Source organism: Panthera pardus, unplaced genomic scaffold (assembly GCF_024362965.1).
Source record: "Panthera pardus isolate Hobbes unplaced genomic scaffold, ASM2436296v1 HiC_scaffold_6, whole genome shotgun sequence".
In the NCBI taxonomy this organism is placed as follows: Eukaryota; Metazoa; Chordata; class Mammalia; order Carnivora; family Felidae; genus Panthera; species Panthera pardus.
Window position 1 is genome coordinate 96,564,547 of NW_026526991.1, and position 18,159 is coordinate 96,582,705.

Below are 18,159 nucleotides of genomic sequence, written 5' to 3' on the forward strand. Positions count from 1 at the left end.
GCCTATTTTGATGCCTTGATTTCCTTTTGTTGTCTGATTGCTGATGCTAGCACTTCCAACACTATGTTAAACAGCAGAGATGAGCGTGGATGTCCCTGTCGTGTTCCTGGTCTCAGGGGGAAAGCTGTCAGTTTTTTTTCCTTTGAGGATGATATTAGCTGTGGGCTTTTCATAAATGGCTTTTATGATCTTTGTGTTCCTTCTATCCCGACTTTCTCAAGGGTTGTTAAGCAAGGATGCTGAATTTTGTTGAATGCTTTTTCTGCATCATAGACAGGATCATATGGTTCTTATCTTTTCTTTTATTAATGTGATGTATCAAATTGATTGATTTGCGAATGTTGAACCAGCCCTGCAGTCCAGGAATGCATCCTACTTGATCATTGTGTATAATTCTTTTTATATGCTGTCTAAATCGATTTGCTAGCATCTTATTGAGGATTTTTGCATCCATATTCATCAGGGATATTGGCCTGTAGGGTTTTTTTTTTTTCCCCTGGGCCTCCGCCTGGTTTAGGAATGAAAGTAATGCTGGCTTCATAGAATGAGTCTGGAAGTTTTCCTTACCTTTCTATTTTTTGGAACAGCTTGAGAAGGTTAGGTATTATCTCTGCTTTAAAAGCCTGGTAGATCTCCCCTGGGAAGCCATCTGGTCCTGGAATGTTGTTTGTTGGGAGATGTTTGTTAACTGATTCAATTTCATCGCTGGTTATGTGTCTGTTCGAGCTTTCTATTTCTTCCTGGTTGAGTTTTGGAAGTGTGTGGGTGTTTAGGAATTTGTCTATTTCTTCCAGGTTGTCCAGTTTGTTAGCACATAATTCTTCATAGTATTCCCTGATAATTGCTTGTATTTCTGAGGGATTTTTTGCAATAATTCCACTTTCATTCATGATTTTATCTATTTGGGTCATCTCCCTTTTCTTTTTGAAAAGCCTGGCTAGACTTTTATCAGTGTATTCAGAACATTTCATCCTAAAGCAGAAGAATATATTCTTCGCCAGTCCACATGGAACATTCTCCAGAATAGACCACATACTGGGACACAAATCAGCCCTCAACAAGTGCAAAAATATCAAGATCATACCATGCATGTTTTCAGACCACAACGTTATGAAACTTGAAATCAACCACAGGAAAAAATTTGGAAAGGTAACAAATACTTGGAACCTAAAGCACATCTTATTAAGGAATGAATGGGCTAGCCAAGAGGTTAAAGAGGAAATTAAAAAGTGTATGGAAGTCAATGAAAATGATAGCACCACATCCCCAAAACTCTGAGACACAACAAAGGCGGTCAAAAGAAGAAAGTATATAGCAATCCAGGCCTTCCTAAAGAAAGAAGAAAGATCTCAGGTACACAACCTTACACCTTAAGGAGCTTGGAAAAGAACAGCAAATTACACCCCAAACCAGCAGAATACAGGAAGTAATAAAGATTAGAGCAGAAATTAACAAAAATGATAAACCACTAGCCAGTTTGATCAAGAAGAAAAAGAAAAGGACCCAAATAAGTAAAATCAAGAATGAAAGAGGAGAGGTCACAACCAACACAACAGAAATAAAATCAATCATCAGAGGATATTATGAGCAATTTTTGTCAGTAAAATAGGCAATCTGGATGAAGTGGACTAATTCCTCGAAACCTATACACTACCAAAACTGAAACAGGAAGAAATAGAAAATTTGAACAGATCCATAACCAGTAAGGAAATCGAATTAGTAATCAAAAATCTGCCAAAAAACAAGAGTCCAGGGCCAGAAGGCTTTCCAGGGGGAATTCTACCAAACATTTAAGGAAGAGTTAACACCCATTCTCTTGAAACTGTTCCAAAAAATAGAAATGGAAGGAAAACTTCCAAACGCTTTCTATGAAGCCAGCATTATGTTGATTCCAAAACCAGACAGAGACCCCACTAAAAAGGAGAACTACAGACTAATTTCCCTGTGTACATGGATGTAAAATCCTCAAAAACTATTAGCCAAACAGCTCCAACAATACATTAAGAAAATTATTCACCACGACTGAGTGGAGTTTATACCTGGGATGTAGGGCTGGGTCAATATCTGCAAAACAATCAATACGATTCATCACATCAATAAAAGAAAGGACAAGAATAATAAAATCCTCTGAATAGATGCAGAGAAAGCATTTGACAAAATACAGCATCCTTTCTTGATAAAAACCCTCAAGAAAGTAGGGATAGAAGGATCAAACCACAAGATCAAAAAGCCATATGTGAATGACCCAAGGCTAATATCATCCTCAATGGGGAAAAATGGAAAGCTTTCTCCCTAAGGTCAGGAACAAGACAGGAACGTCCACTCTCACCACAGTTATTCAACATAGTAGTGGAAGATTTGAACTCAGCAATCAGAAAACACAAAGAAATAAAAGCATGCAAATTGGCCAGGAGGAGGTCAAACTTTCACTCTTCGGAGTTGACATGATACTCCTTATGGAAAACCCAAAGGGTTCCACCAAAAAACTGCTAGAAGTGATTCATGAATTGAGCAAAGTTGCAGGAGAGAAAAGCAATGCCCAGAAATAGGTTGCATTCCTATACACCAACAATGAAGCGACAGAAAGGGTAATCAAGGAATCGATCCCACTTACAGTTGCACCAAAACCCATAAAATACCTAGGAATAAATGTAACCAAAAAGGTGCAGAATCTATACACTGAAAACTATAGAAAGCTTATGAAAGAAATTGAAGAAGACACAAAAAAAGGGAAAAAGATTCCATGCTCCTGGATAGGAAGAAGAAATATTGTTAAAATGTCGATACTACCCAAAGCAATCTACATATTCAATGCAATCTCTATAGATATAACACTAGCATTCTTCCCAGAGCTAGAACAAATAATCCTAAAATTGGTATGCAACCAGGAAAGACCCCAAAGAGTCAAAGAAATCTTGAAAAAGAAAACCAAAGCAGGAGGCATCAAAATCCCAGACTTCAAGCTATACTGCAAAGCTGTATCATCAAGGCAGTATGGCACAAAAACAGTGCTGGCACAAGAACAGATGCTCAGATCAATGGAACAGAATAGAGAAACGAGAAATGGACCCACAAGTGGATGGCCACCTAATCTTTGACAGAGCAGGAAGCAATATCCAATGGAATAAAGACAATCTCTTCAGCAAGTGGTGCTGGGAAACTGGAGAGCGACATGCAGGAGAATGAACCTGGACCACTTTCTTACACCATCCACAAAAATAAACTCAAAGTGGATGAAAGACCTCAACGTAAGACAGGAAGCCATCAAAATCCTCGGGGAGAAAGCAGGCAGAAACCTCTTTGATCTTGGCCGCAGCAACGTCTTACTCAACACGTCTCTGGAGGCAAGGGAAACAAAAGCATAAATGAATTACTGGGACCTCATCAGAATAAAAAGCTTCTGGACAGCGAAGGAAACAATCACCAAAACTAAAAGGCAACCGACAGAATGGGAGAACATATTTGCAAGACATATCAGACAAAGGGTTAGTATCCAAAATCTATAAAGAACTTATCTAACTCTACACCCAGAAAACAAATAATCCAGTGAAGAAACGGGCAAAACACATGAATAGACACTCCTCCAAAGAAGACATCCAGATGGCCAACCGACACATGAAAAGATACTCCTCATCACTCATCATCAGGAGAATACAAACCAAAACCACGATGAGAAACCACCTCACACCTGTCAGAATGGCAACCATTAACATCTCAGCCAACAACAGATGTTGGCGAGGATGAGGAGAAAGAGAATCTTTTTTGCACTGCTGGTGGGAATGCAAAGTGGTACAGTCACTCTGGAATATAGTAATGGAGGTCCCTCAAAAATTAAAAATAGATCTACCCTATGACCCAGCAATTGCACTACTAGGCATTAATCCAAGGGATACAGGTGTGCTGTTTTGAAAGGACACATGCACCCCAATGCTTATAGCAGCACTATCAACAATAGCCAAAGTGTGGAAAGAGCCCAAATTTCCTTTGATGGATGAATGGATCAAGAAGATGTGTTACACACACACATACACACACACACACACACACACACACAATGGAGTATTACTCGCCAATCCAAAAGAATGAAATCTTGGCAAGTGCAACTATGTGGATGGAGCCAGAGAATATTGTCCTAAGCAAATTAGTCAGTCAGAGAAAGGCAAATATCATATGACTTCACTCATATGAGAACTTTAAGACACAGAACCGATGAACAGAAGGGAAGGGAAGCAAAATAATAGGAAAAGAGGGAGGGGGGACAAAAGAGACTCTTGAATATGGAGAACAAAGAGAGGGTTACTGGAGGGGTTGTGGGAGGGGGTTGGGTTAAGTGCGTAAGGGGCATTAAGGAATCTACTCCTGAAATCATTGCTGCACTATATGCTGACTAATTTAGATGCACATTAAAAAAAAATTAAAAAAAAACTAAAAATAACCTTATCTTAAGTGTGGCTAGCTCCTCATGGCCCTGAAAACCTTGATTCCAAATTCCTTAGAGGCTTAAGCTGTCCTTAATCCCCACTAACTAAACAATATATAATCAGTCACTTCTCACAATCCCAAGATAGCTCTCTTTGTCCACAGGTCCTGTCACTGGGCTTTAATAAAATCACCTTTTTTGCACCAAAGATGTCTCAAGAATTCTTTCTTAGCCCTTTTCTCACAAACCCCATTAAGAGGAAATGATCCTTTGTGCTTTAAACGATAGTGCTGTTTCTACTGACAGCTTTACTGAACTAAAGATTGTTCTTGAAACTAAGGTAAGAAAAAATTTCAAGAGAAGCAGTGATTGCAGAAGGAAAAATCGTTAACTACTAAAGGCACAAGTATAAAAGAAGTGCTCCCAAATAATTTGAGATGTAATGCACTAATGTGTGTTATTGACTAACAAATACACATGGAAAGACTCAAAGTTCAGAAATAAAGCAAACTGTCTCCATTCATGCCTTTCATTTCTTTTCGCACAAGCTCCTATTTATTTTCAAAGTACATCACTTGTCCCAATTTTTTGCCTTGTAACATTGCCAAGAATTCTGGAGTCATGATTTCTTCATACCCTCTTGCCTTTTTCCAATTTTAGTAGACAAGAAGAAATAAGTGAGAATAGTACATAAGAAAAACATAATATGAAAAATACAAACGAAAACCTACTTCCTCTTGCACCTTTGCTCTTGGGATATTATTTCAAAATTTTATGCAGTCTGCCTGCTTTGTTATAAATTTCACATGAGTTTAGTTAGATTCTGCTACCACACTGCTTGTTCTCTTGACATGTTATCATCATCCCTTCTCTCTCTCTCCCTCTCACTTTACTTACTCATTATTTCATCTTGGGGTTAAATCATGATTTCCACCACCTTAAGCTTTTTTGCTCGATGTCATTATTGTATGCACTTTTCTTTGATGCAGGCGAGGCTTGGTGAATGTAAAGACAGTGAGCATGAGTGATGTTTTAGTGAAACCTTACAGGAAAAATAAAAGTCGAAGTAGAAAAGAGGTATAAGAATCATTTTAAGAAGCACTAAAAATACATTGATGTTGGGGTAAAAAAGTGTGTGGGTGTTTTAAAGACACAGAGATCTTTGGGGTTAACGTTTTTCCATAAACTAATTAAAAGTAGCCTCATTCCCAAAATAGAAAATTTAACAAGTCAATCCTAAAAGTATCGTAATATGCGTATATTCTAACCATAATACTCTTTTTACTTGCTGTAAATACTATTGATAAAATATTTAAGGCTATATAGTTTGAAAGGTTTTCTAGAACCTAGTCTATCTATTTTAGGTATGATAAAGCCGGCATCTTATTTAAAGAACCCCAAGGATGAAATTGCTAATAATTGCTTTTCATTGGTGCTTTGTTCCAAATTTGTAGGGATAGATATGTATCAGATGATTTGTTAATATTAAACAAACAAACAAACAAACAACAACTTTGTAAAAGATTGGAGGCAACACATTCCTGGAACCTGGGCTAACTTTTAGAGTCCATTTTCTGCTTGGTTCCTGACATACACACCTGTTTTTCAATACCACCTAATAGCTTCTGATCCTGAAGCCCAATCTCCCAGCAGACTCATTTGCATAGAAGGTCTGCTGGATGCTGCTGAAGAGCATGGGACTTCCAAAGTCAGTCACTTCACTCAGCTGCTGCTTCGGAAGCACAAGGGGAATAAACTGCAGCGGGTTTTATCACCCATAACCCGGAAGACAACGTTGCCCTGAGAGTTTAGAGGTCTGAAACTCTTGGGTACTTCAGGGCCATGAAGGGTACTCTTCACCCTCTAAAATACACGTCCAAAGTCCATGTGCTGGCTTAATCATTCCTTACCAGTGAGGTATATAATGGTAGCAAAAGAAACGATGAAATACATTTCTGTTAAATGAGGTCGTTTGGCACTGGGGAATTTGACATAAGGCATAGAGATGTCTGGCTGCCGTGCAGAGGAATTACACCCCGGGGCCTGGCAGATCACAGTCCATAGGCATGCTTGAAAACCGTGTTTGCCTTTAAGAGAGAGCCCTTTTGCATGGGAAATTTGTAGAAGGCTTTCTTTATTATCTCTATTCGTGTCAGAAACTTACTTCCTGAAAGCAATGAGCTAGATCTTAAAAAGAAACAGCGTGAGCCAAAGGCAAACCAGAAAAAAGAAAGCTAGAGACTTCACATGTGTTCCCACCAGTATTTAGAAGAGGATGAGACAGTTGTGCTTTGGGAGTCATGGAAAAGGGAGCTCCAACCAGGAGAAAGTGCTTTTGAAAAGACTTCCCCTGGTGTGGCTGGCATCGAGGTGGATTTGTTGTTATTACTGCACATTTCTAAGAAGAGTTTTGAAGCATCTCATCATTGGGGCCCTTCAGATGGACAGATCAATGTGGTTGATATGAAAAAAAAAAAACACAACTGTTTTTGTTCCTTCCTAGCATTTACTTGTAGGGGTAAATAGGGCATAGAGCTGCTCATTGAATTAAACACATAATATAGTCTTAAAAATGCTTTGATAGTTTTTGCTACAAGAGGTTGAATAGATGAATTTGACTTTAATGCTTTAAAAGGAGCACAGTCAAACCTATTTAAGTGTTTAAACATGTCTCTTTCTTTCTGTCCTAATTTTTATTATGTAAAGGCTCTGTTTCTTCAGGCAGTTAAAGAGGACACAAGAAGTAAGTAGGAATGTGCTATTATTCAAATCATTTTTCTCAATTTTTATGTATTTAGATTTTCTGTAATATCCTAAGCAATATGGCTATCCTCAGGATGTTTGTTAAAAATAGTCCAAAATTTGTACACATTTTATAATATTTATACATATAAATAGTAAAAATAAAGCTATTGGTAACTTAACTTCATTCTATAAAAAGAAAAAGTAAGAATCATGTCAGGTTGAATGTGGATATTTCCCTTTTTATTTTGATAAATTTTTACATTTATTGTTAAGCATTTCCTAACCTCATGAGATTTTGAGAATGCCTTTTTGTTTTTTTATGCTTCAAGGTAACTGCTGAAGCTCAGGTTTGTACCGATCCACAGAATGTCTGCAAACTTCAGCATTTGAGGTCTCTAGGACTCCTGTCTGACACAGAGTGCAGGAGAAAGGAGACCCTGAGGCCAGTGGAAACCATGCGGGGGAGTATCTAATGTCACATGGCCATCGGCTATCTTTCTCCTGACACGGTCTCTCTGAGAGTCAGTCAAGCACGTCAACTAGTACCTTGTGGAGTCAGGGCAGAGGCGAAAAGCCCGCAGAGCCAGCACATCATCGTAGCTGTGATCCTGACCAAGCTCTTTTCCTGCTGTGAAATCCCAGGTACGATGAGGTATTGCAGCCAGTGAGGTTGGGTGACCCGTGCCTGTGCTGTCACATTGTCCAGCAGAGAGGGATAAAGTAGCATTTGCTATGGGAAAGCTGTGGACAAAATTGGGAGGGCTTTGGACTGTTGCCCCAAGAACTGACTCCTGGATCTGTGTTAATCCATATCGAACGTTAACTTTATTCTGCAAATGAGGAAAGGAGTGGATCAGAATATTTCTGATGCAGAATATGATTTTTTTAATCCTGACGTGTTTTAAGGAGTATGTGATTCTTTTTCAGACGGTATAAATCTGTGATTTTTTCCCCTCTTATCTCTATGGGTGCTACCTAACTGGTTAGCAGTGAACTATCCAAAGGTTAAATTCTCTCTTCTTTCAGTTAAGTGTAATACAAAAGTTGGAATCTTTGACAATAGGAGTATTTTTCTAGCAAAATAAATCCAGCTTTATATTTCCAAGTTTAGTTTCTTATTATTTTGTTTCTTATTGTTTTGTTCAATTCCAATACCACTAAACAAAAACCAGTTAGCTAGGAATACACGACCTTAAGACAAGATTTATAATTTGGCACTTTTGTAGAGAGAATATTTATTGAAAAAAAAAATGACACTGTGTATATACATTTTATCATTATTTGATGATTGTTCAAGTTTCCCAACAGTATAATGTAATTAAATGGTGAAATATTAAGATCTTTTAAAAATCCAAAATCCATATCTATTGAGGAAAACCAGTTATCTGATTCTTTCTACACTTACCAAAACTATTCTTTTAGGGAAAATATTTTCTCCTCTTTAATCACTGTGTATTTTATTTCTAGGGGAGAGAGATTATTATGTATTTTTTGTGAAAATATTATTTCTATAAACCAAGTGTAGGTGAAGGATCATATTTTTGGATAAATATGAATAAGCTATTTTTATGACATATATATGAACTTGAACATATATATGACTTGAACTAAGTATATATTTATATTTCCCATTAAAATATAACTTAATATTTTGACATATATTTACTTGAACTAGACTATCATTTAACATATTTATGCATGTTTATTTATATATATTTATAATATATGTTTATTTTAACTAAAGTGTATCATTTACAGTCTGACATTGGGAATACTATATATATTCCTTAAGGCTCAGTTTTCCTCATCCACAAACAGAAAAGAAACCAATCACCACCCTCATTTAATGTTACTTCCTAAACTCCCTTCCTTGAACCTCATGAGTTTCATATTTTCCTCATACTTTAAAAAGGAGTCATGATCCACTGACTCTAAAGTTCAAGGGATAATATGAATGAATGAGCGGGGTCTGACATAAGCAATGTAGCAGGCGCAGTGTTGGTCAAAATGGTGTGTGTGTGTCCTTAGTAAGAAGGGCTTAGTCTATTTGGTGTCAATATAATTGCCATTTGGGCATAACACATGCACTAAGTGATCAAACGTAATTTTCAAAAGATGATATAAGCCTAGAGGTTTAGGTGAGTATGGTATATATCAATTATTAAATTTTGGCCATGAATTCAATGATTTTGAAAGAAGTGAATGCTTAACATAACAAGCCCATAAATGGTCGTGGACCATTATTTAATTGTGTAGAATCTCTGTTGTAAGGCATTATAAAGATGAAAAAAAATTTCCCTAATATTCCCAGATACTTGCTTTAACCTGTTTATTTCAGATGATCATGCTTATTCATTTAGCTGTCCCTGTTACGTAATGATAAATATTGCCATTTTAATGCCTCAGGCCACATTGCACAGGATTCGAACTGTGTTCTTTGCCTACTGTCCTCAAAAATGAGCGAGTAGAGAGCGATGTGCACGACTCCGATATCACCCTATTCAAGGAGACAGATGGACGAAAGATATTCAAAGGATGAAAGGAGAGGTAAAGTTTTTTGTTTGCTTTCTTATTTTGTGAAAATATGATTTCAAGTAAGAAGAAATGAAATCATGATAATTGGGTTTCTGTATATTTGACGTTATTTGTCCGGTTCTTCATAGATCAAGGGGTATATGTAAATGTAAAATTCAAGGATATTTGTAATCACAGTAAAAAGGGATATTCATTTCCAATTCCAGAATGAATTCCATTTTGTTCCAACTCTGAGGGCTTTCCTAAGCTCAATGCTTACTATATATTTTGCTTTCTGAATCTGTACAGAATTTCCACGGCGTAAGGTTGCATTAACCCTGGGAGTTACATGTATTTTCCTCCTGCTGGCAAGCACAGGCTTAAGATATATGCGTGAGTATCGGGCACACACACATTTTTTTTTTTATGAGAACAAGGAGCAGCGTGAAAAATGAGATACCATAACTGAATTTCTGCTGAGCCTTTGTAAACTATAGAGTCCTATAGAAATGTTAGTAATCACGATGGTGTTTATAATGTTGATGACAATGATTTTGCTATTTTGCCATCACTTAGCTTTTACACCACACGAAATAGTGTATGTCATGGCTGTAATGGCACAAAATTTTCCTGAAATGTACAGTGAGGTTTACATATATATTCATCTTTATATTTTGTGAAGGAGGAAGTTTTCCATATGACCAGAGAATTGGAAAAATCTTCCTTGAGTAGTACACTCCTTATCATACTGCAATACTGATTAAATCACAGAGGAATATAAGGTTGATCTATTTTTATATCATTTTTATATTTTTCACATCGATTGTTAAAAATGTATAGAAAACACTTGTTTTTAATATCTTCTTCCTGAATTTTTAATCCTTCGGTTCATTTATTCCACAACAATTTTGAGTATCTTCTCTGGGTCAGGGAGTATGTATAATAGATACTAAAGATACAGGAATTTTAAACAGTCAGCACTTAATGAGCTCAGTATAAAGGGGATTTTTTTCAAAATGAAAGTTATTCTTTTTTCAAGATGAGGTTTGTTTGTTTGTTTACTTTTGAGAGAGAGACAGAGGGTATGCAAATGGAAGGGGGGGAGAGAGAGAGAGGGAGAGAGAGAGAATTCCAAGTAGTCTCCTCACCACAGATGCAGAGCCTGGTGCTGAGCTCAAACTCATCAACTGCGAGATCACGACCTGAGCAGAAGTCAGATGCTTAACTGATTGAGCCACCCAGGCGCTCCTATGTATTTTTAATGTCTTAGTTATGTTTGAGAGAGAAAGAGAGAGAGAGAGAGAGCATGAGCTGGGGTCGGGGGCAGAAAGAGAGGAAGGCAGAAGATCCTAAGTGGGCTCTGTGCTGACAGCAGGGAACCTGATGAGCAGCTGGAAATCATGAACCCTAAGATCAAGACCTGAGCCGAAGTCAGACACTCGGCTGACAGCCTCCCAGGTGCCCTGTAAACAGTTTTTAAAATAAAATATTATTAGTGCTGGGGTAAAGGCTTCAAGATATCAGCTGAATAGAATACTTCATGCTGAGGGCCAGAAAACTTTCCTCCAGGAGATAATAATTGATATGATGTAAAGGATAGGTAGGACTTAATCAGGAAGCTTGGGGTAGAGAGACTACTTATCCAGGCATAGAAAACAAGAACCAAAGAACTGGATGCTTTAGGAGAATTAAGAAGTAGCTATAAATAGGTTTGCCTAGGTATGCACGTTTTGATAATTTTAATATCTTAAGAAATTTTAGATTTGTTCTAAAAACAAAAGAAACCACCGAAAGGTTTTATGTGAGGGAAAAACATGACTCCTGTCCCATGAGGCGATAGGGATTTGGGAAAGGTCAATCTCAACATCCGGCAAGTGGGTGGAAGGAGAAGATAACAGGATGTTTCAGGAATCAGGGTTAGTTAGAATGACTGAATTAGTGTTATGAAGAAGAAATGAAGGGTAGGCACCATTTATGAGAAATCTTCAATAAGAATTGCTAGAATATGAGTGCGTGAGGGAGACATTTGAATCAGTGATACCATTTGACATGAGGCTTACACACCTTGGTGAATGTATTCCAATAAATATTACAGAGAACACAAGAAGAACACTAAGTACGGTTTGGTGTTTGCGTAGGTGTGCTAATAACAGTAAGGAGTGAGGTGCTTGGACATATCAGTGGAGATGACCAGAAGGAATGAGATTGGTCTTGTCTGTTAGAGTAGGTTTTAACAGCAGACACAGACCATCAGCACGTACACGGTGGTATTAAAAGTCTGGAGATCAAGGAAGATGCCTGGATGAAAGATACTGGAAGATATCATAGAGGAAAGCAGAAGCTGGACCAAGCTCTGCCTTGTGAAACCAGGGAGAGTAGATCAGGCTAGAAGAACAAGGGTGAGGCGAAGGATTCTTAGGATAAATCAACATTTAGCTGGAGGTAAAAGATGAGTAAAAACAGTGAAAAACCATGATGCTTGGTTAAACAAGTAGGTGGGAGTCCAAAACATTATGGTATCATGGGGAGAAGGCAAAGGTAGTCCAGAGTTCCAAATTGTACAGGAGGATCAGGTATTATAATGGCTAGAGATATGCTTATTAAATTTGGCAAGAGAGAGACCGAAATGATATTTTCTAGAGTAGCTCCAGTGGGATAGTGGGTATGGTCAAAGCCTGACTGTAATGGCTAAAACTCTTTCACACATTAGGAAGCAGATACAGAGAATACAGTGAATACAGATCAGTGAATTCCGAGATCAGTGAATACAGAAAAGCATTTATTTTAATTATGGATAAGCGAAACATTTACCAAGCCTTGAAAATATGTGGATGTATATGATCTCGAGCGTTGTTAAAGGCAGTATTACCTGATAGAAACACTTAGCGAGTTTGGTACTGTCTTCTACAGCTCGACACGATTCAGTAATTCTCACCCTAAGTATATATCCAACAGATATACTTGCACATACACAGAAATGAACTTCTACAGGACAGTTCGTAGCAGTGCTATTCACAATGTGGAACATATCACAACTACTCAAAAGATCATTAATGGGAGAGTAAATGAGATCTCTGCAATTGATTTGCCAATGGAATGTATGTGACAGTCAAGACAATGACAATGGTATTCAACAATATGCATGAAATTTAGCAAGAGCATATGAAATGGAAAAACAAAGCAAGAGCACAAAAGTTTGTGCATGTCACGATACATTTTTATAAGATGCAACAGTGCAAAACAAATACAATAAATAGTAATATTTCAGGAAATCCACAAAGAGGCAATAACACTATGTATAAAATGTATGAAGGGAGTAATTGAATGTGCATTAGTTACAGCATGTGAGAGAAGTAGGGAGATGAGATGAAATGACTAGCAAAGTAAATAAATGTAATGCTTAAGGTCCTGGCTACAATTTGGGGTAGCTAACAACTTGCTAACTAAGGAAGAAAAACCAGTTCTGCGAGCAATGTGGTAAGTGTCTCATGAATGAAGGAATGTGAACAATCTTATGTTAGCACCCAATCTGAGAGTAAAGAAAAGAACTCTGTTACAAAAAAATATGAAAAAGGAGGACAGGAACTTTGTGGGAAAGCTGACTTGATCATATGCAAGAGAAGGGAACCATGAGAAGGAAACTGTGGAGGGTTCAAGAGAGAAATTGACAGTAGGAGATCAAGATCACCAAAGATTCGATACGGGATGAAATCCAGAGCAGGGGTGAGAGTTTCACACTTGTTCAATGCAAAGCTCATTTTTTTCTGGGGTAGAGTGAGAGATACCTGTGTTATCTATAGGAGGAGGTGCAGGAAGGTGAGGAGAAGGTATCCTTGCTGGTGACTGTTTCCATGCAAAGGAGCAGATGAGGCCATGTTCTGAGAGGAAGGGGCAAGGAGGTGCACCAGATAATTTAGACAAAGTATAAATACTTGAAATAGCTGTTGAATTGAGAAAAGAGTGTGCTTTAAGAACGATAGTGTGTTATATTGAGAGGTGAAATGGTGAAGAAAATCTAAGCGTTGGTCAGCATTAGTTTGTATGTGTACAATTTTGTGATCTTTTTTTGTCACTTGAGTTTCAGAACCTTGAGGGGAGATGAGATGGTGAATGACAAATGTGCTCCAAAATTGGCTATTTTATACATTAAAAAAAAATTTTTTTTTAAATTTTTCAAGGAGGCTCCCCACCCAACTTGGGCCTGACCTCACGACCCTGAGATCAAGAGTGGCTTGCTCAATGGAGTGTTAGCCAAGAGCCCCAGTGAAGCTGGCTATTTTTAGATGTGCATAAAGACTATGCTGCAAGCTTCTTGGAGGTCCTGCCAAAATTGGTTCTGTACTACGTGTCCTTGGATGGACAAAAAGGAAAGGAGAAGGGAATTGATTGGTGCCAAGAAATGGTAGTATTTAGGTACAGGAGGTCTTAATGTGGGTGTTTTTTTTTTTTAAATGGTTTTTATTTATGGTTGAGAGAAAGAGATAGAGAGAGCACAGGAGGGGTGGGGGGTGGACCCAGGGAGAGTGGGACAGAGGATCCGAAGTGGCCTCTGTGCCGATAACAGTGAGCCAGATGCGGGGCCCAACTCATGAACTGTGAGATCATGACTTGAGCCCAGGTCAGACGCTTAACCAACTGAGCCATCCAGGGGCCCTTTAAGGTGTCTTTTCAATTCAGATCCAGTATATGAACACTGGAATGGATGACTGAGTTGAAGCAGTAGTTATATTTATTGCCACGGAGTACATCAGGAGACTGTGCAATTGATGTTGGAGTTTTACAAGTAGACGTTGCATTTGGTTCAGTGATGGGTGGTAGAGAGCTGGAAATGACGATTCCTAGCTGCGTAACAAATCCTTAAGGGACCTTTCTTTCCGTCTTTGTACACTTAAAGAGCCATACACTGCGTGATTTTACACTTTTTTATGTGTGAGTTTGGAGAAGATACTGCCAATTTGCTCAGAGATTTTTCACTTACTTTTTGCATGTTAGAAGTCGCCATGTGTGCTCTTCCTCTATGTATATTCAGTGTATTAATTATAAGCTTGTACTAGAGGAGAGTCAAATCCCTGGTGTTTAGCTTCCTGTGCAAATACTACATGCTAAATAAAATACTGGCTACTTCATTTCACCAACTGTGTAATCATTATTTGAAGAGTAAGTGGCGTAGAAACTAAAAGTATATTTCACTTCCTGTTTACATTTCTGTTTTATAGAAGTTGATTCCTGTCTCACGTACTTCCAAAGTAATGTATAGCAAGTTATCATTTTATTTAAAAATCTGTTTTATGTTCTGGCACTTCAACATATTGTAACCTGGCAGTTTCTCTGATCGTACTTTCATTTAGTCAGCGCCACTCACTGTGCCATTTAGAAGTAGAGTAAGTGATTATAATAAAATGATCTATTACAAGCATTCAAGACCTTAGTTTTATAAAATGAATTGAAGTTTTTCACAGGTGTTCTGGAGAAATCAGGCAAGATATGAAAGAACCAGAAGACAAGAATGCTTCCTTAGCAGAAGTTGAAGATCACTTAATTTTACTACCCACTACAGGTATGTACTGAATGATTATACTGATAGTTTACAGTTTTTTTCCTCCATGGGATTATCTCATTCTGTTCAATTTTAATGTATCATTTTAAAACTTCACATTGAATTTGTCAAGTCCTTTAATTTTTCTCACTTTTTAAAATTAAATCCATTTTCTTTCTTCTAGCTAATTGAATTCTTGACTTTCACAAAGTCATGTTGATTTGATTGAGTATTTTCTGCTTGTGGATGAATTTTCTCCAGTCTAGATCTCTTGGAATTAATACCACCCTCTTATATTCACTTAGGTGAATTTCTCCCGAAGGGAGAACTGCTTCCTATTGGAGCAGTGTATCTGTACTTGGGAAGTCAGGATTTCTCAGTGTCATTTTAACAATGGTCTGACGTCTATCAGTCTCTGGCTCCACAATTTGACCCCAAAGCTATTCTCAACATGAGACGTTTGGGATACAGGAAAACCACCTATTTTTCAGTCATTCAGTCTGATGTAAGCAAGATGTATGCATACACGTATGTATATATGTGTATATATATATATGTATGTATATATATGTATACATAAAGAAAGCATAGGTCTCTAAGTGGTCTTGTGGTTGAGGATCATGTGGCTTTGTTTTCAAGATAAAGATCATGACACATTACTTTTTCAAAAGAAATTATTAAATCCCAGCTGGTTAACATATATGTAGTCTGGTAATTCATTCAGGAGTAGAATTTAGGAAATCATCACTTATATACAACACCTAGTGCTCATCCCAACAGGTGTCCCCCTTAATGCCCATCACCCATTTGGCCCTCCTCTCAGCCAACAGCCCTCCAGCAACCCTCAGTTTTTTCTCTGTATTGAAGAGTTTCTTCTGGTTTGCCTCTTACGGTTTTCCTCCCTTTATGTTTTTAGCTTGTTTTTCCTTATCTTCCCCTATGTTTATCTATTTTGTTTCTTAAATTCCACATATGAGTGAAATCTTATATTTCTCTTTCTCTGACTGATTTTGCTTACCACGATACACTCTACTTGCACCCACATTGTTACAAATGCAAGACTTCATTCCTTCTGATGGCTGAGTGATATTCCATTGTAGAATATACCGTCTTTACCCATTCATCGGTGATGGCCATTTGGGCTCTTTCCATGATTTAGCTATTATTGAAACTGGTGCAAAACATTGGGGTGCATGTGACACTTCATATTAGCATTTGTGTGTCCTTTGGGCAAATGCCTAGTAGTGCCATTATTGTTTCTAATTATAGGGTAGCTCTATGTTTCATTTTTTAAGAAACAGCCATGATGTTTTCCAGAGTGACTGCACCTGCTTGCATTCCCACCAGCAGTGCAAAAATGTTCCCCTTTATCCACATCCTTGCCAACATCTGTTCTTGCCCAAATTGTTCATTTTAGCCATTCTGACAGGTGTGAGGTGGTATCTCATTGTGGTTTTGATTTGTATTTCCCTGATGATGAGTGATGTGGAGCATCTTTTCATGTGTCTGTAGGCCATGTGGATGTCTTCTTTGGAAAAGTGTCTGTTCATGTCTTTGGCCCATTTCTTCACTGGATTATTTGCCTTTTGAGTGTTGAGTTCCGTAAGTTCTTTATAGATTTTGGATACTAATCCTTTGTCTGATATTTCATTTGCAAATATTTTCTTCCATTCTGTCGGTTACCTTTTAGTTTTGCTGATTGTTTCCTTCGCGGTGCAGAAGGTTTTTATCTTGATGAGGTCCCAATAGTTCGTTTTTGCTTTTGTTTCCCTTGCCCCTGGAGACATGTCGAGTAAGAAGGTCTTGCAGGTGAGGTCAAAGAGGTTGTTTCCTGTTTTCTACTCTAGGATTTTGATGGTTTTGACATTTAGGTCTGTCATGCATCTTGAGTTGTTTTTGTGTATGGTGTAAGAATGTGGTCCAGGTTCATTCTTCTACATGTTGCTGTCCCGTTTTCCCAACACCATTTGCTGAAGAGACTGTCTTCTTTCCATTGGATATTGTTTCCTGCTTGGTCAAAGATTAGCTGGCTGCACATTTGTGGGTCCATTTCTGGGTTCTCCGTTCTGTTCCGTTGATCTGTGTGTTTACTTTTGTACCAATACCATACAGTTTTGATGAAAACCGTTTTGTAAAATAGCTTGATCCAGGATTGTGATGTGTCCAGCTTTGGTTTTCTTTTTTAACATTCGTTTGGCTATTCAGTGTCTTTTGTGGTTCCGTACAAATTTTGGGTTTGTTCTAGCTCTGTGAAGAACGCTGGTGTTATTTTGATAGAAATTGCATCGAATGTGTAGATTGCTTTGGGTAGTGTCAGGATTTTAACAATGTTTGTTTTCCAATCCATGAGCATGGAATGAAGACGATGACACATTTCAAGGAAACTGGTACTGCTGTGGAAAAAGCTGTTACCACTTTTCAAAAGAGGAGAAAACTTGGGAGAGGAGCATGGTGTCATGCCAAGATCTGCAGGCTAGTCTCCTGAAGATTGATACTAAAGAAGAGCAAGTATGTCTACTTTCCTAAACCTGAGTAAATGCTTTGAGTATGCAATGCATGTCTGGAGTTCAGATAATTGTTTCGACTTTCCTCCAATTGAAGCACTTTGTTAACTGGCGCAGATTTCTCTGTGGAAGAGACATAGGTGTAACAAGTGACCAAGAAGAACCATTGATTTAAATCAAGAAGAAAAGCTCTTCTGGGCATGCCATGGAATGATTTTCAGTCTTTAGTATTGTATATTTTGCATCTTAACACTTAGTATGCTTCAGACGGCTCAGCATTTCGCTTCTCAGGGCTAATACAGGGCGAAAGAAGTGCTTCAAGGGTATGAGCATTCTGAAGAGATAATTTCTCATTGTACTGAGTTCTGTTGTTCCTTCATCAGTATATGGGAGGGATTCAACTTCAAAGGAAAGATGAGTCTCTCCCTTCATGGCCATGG

The 18,159-nt window shown here is 37.9% G+C and overlaps 1 protein-coding gene across 1 annotated transcript in view; it reads left to right on the top strand.

Annotated features, from left to right (window-relative positions):
- LOC128774999 (C-type lectin domain family 1 member B-like) overlaps positions 1-17,894 on the top strand; it is an 82,884-nt gene extending 64,990 nt beyond the window's left edge. The window contains exons 3-5 of the mRNA XM_053895348.1: positions 15,129-15,236; positions 17,566-17,723; positions 17,817-17,894. Of these exons, the coding sequence (XP_053751323.1) occupies positions 15,129-15,236; positions 17,566-17,723; positions 17,817-17,894 (344 nt within the window). The remainder of the gene's footprint in view (positions 1-15,128; positions 15,237-17,565; positions 17,724-17,816) is intronic.
- The last annotated feature ends 265 nt before the right edge of the window (positions 17,895-18,159 follow it).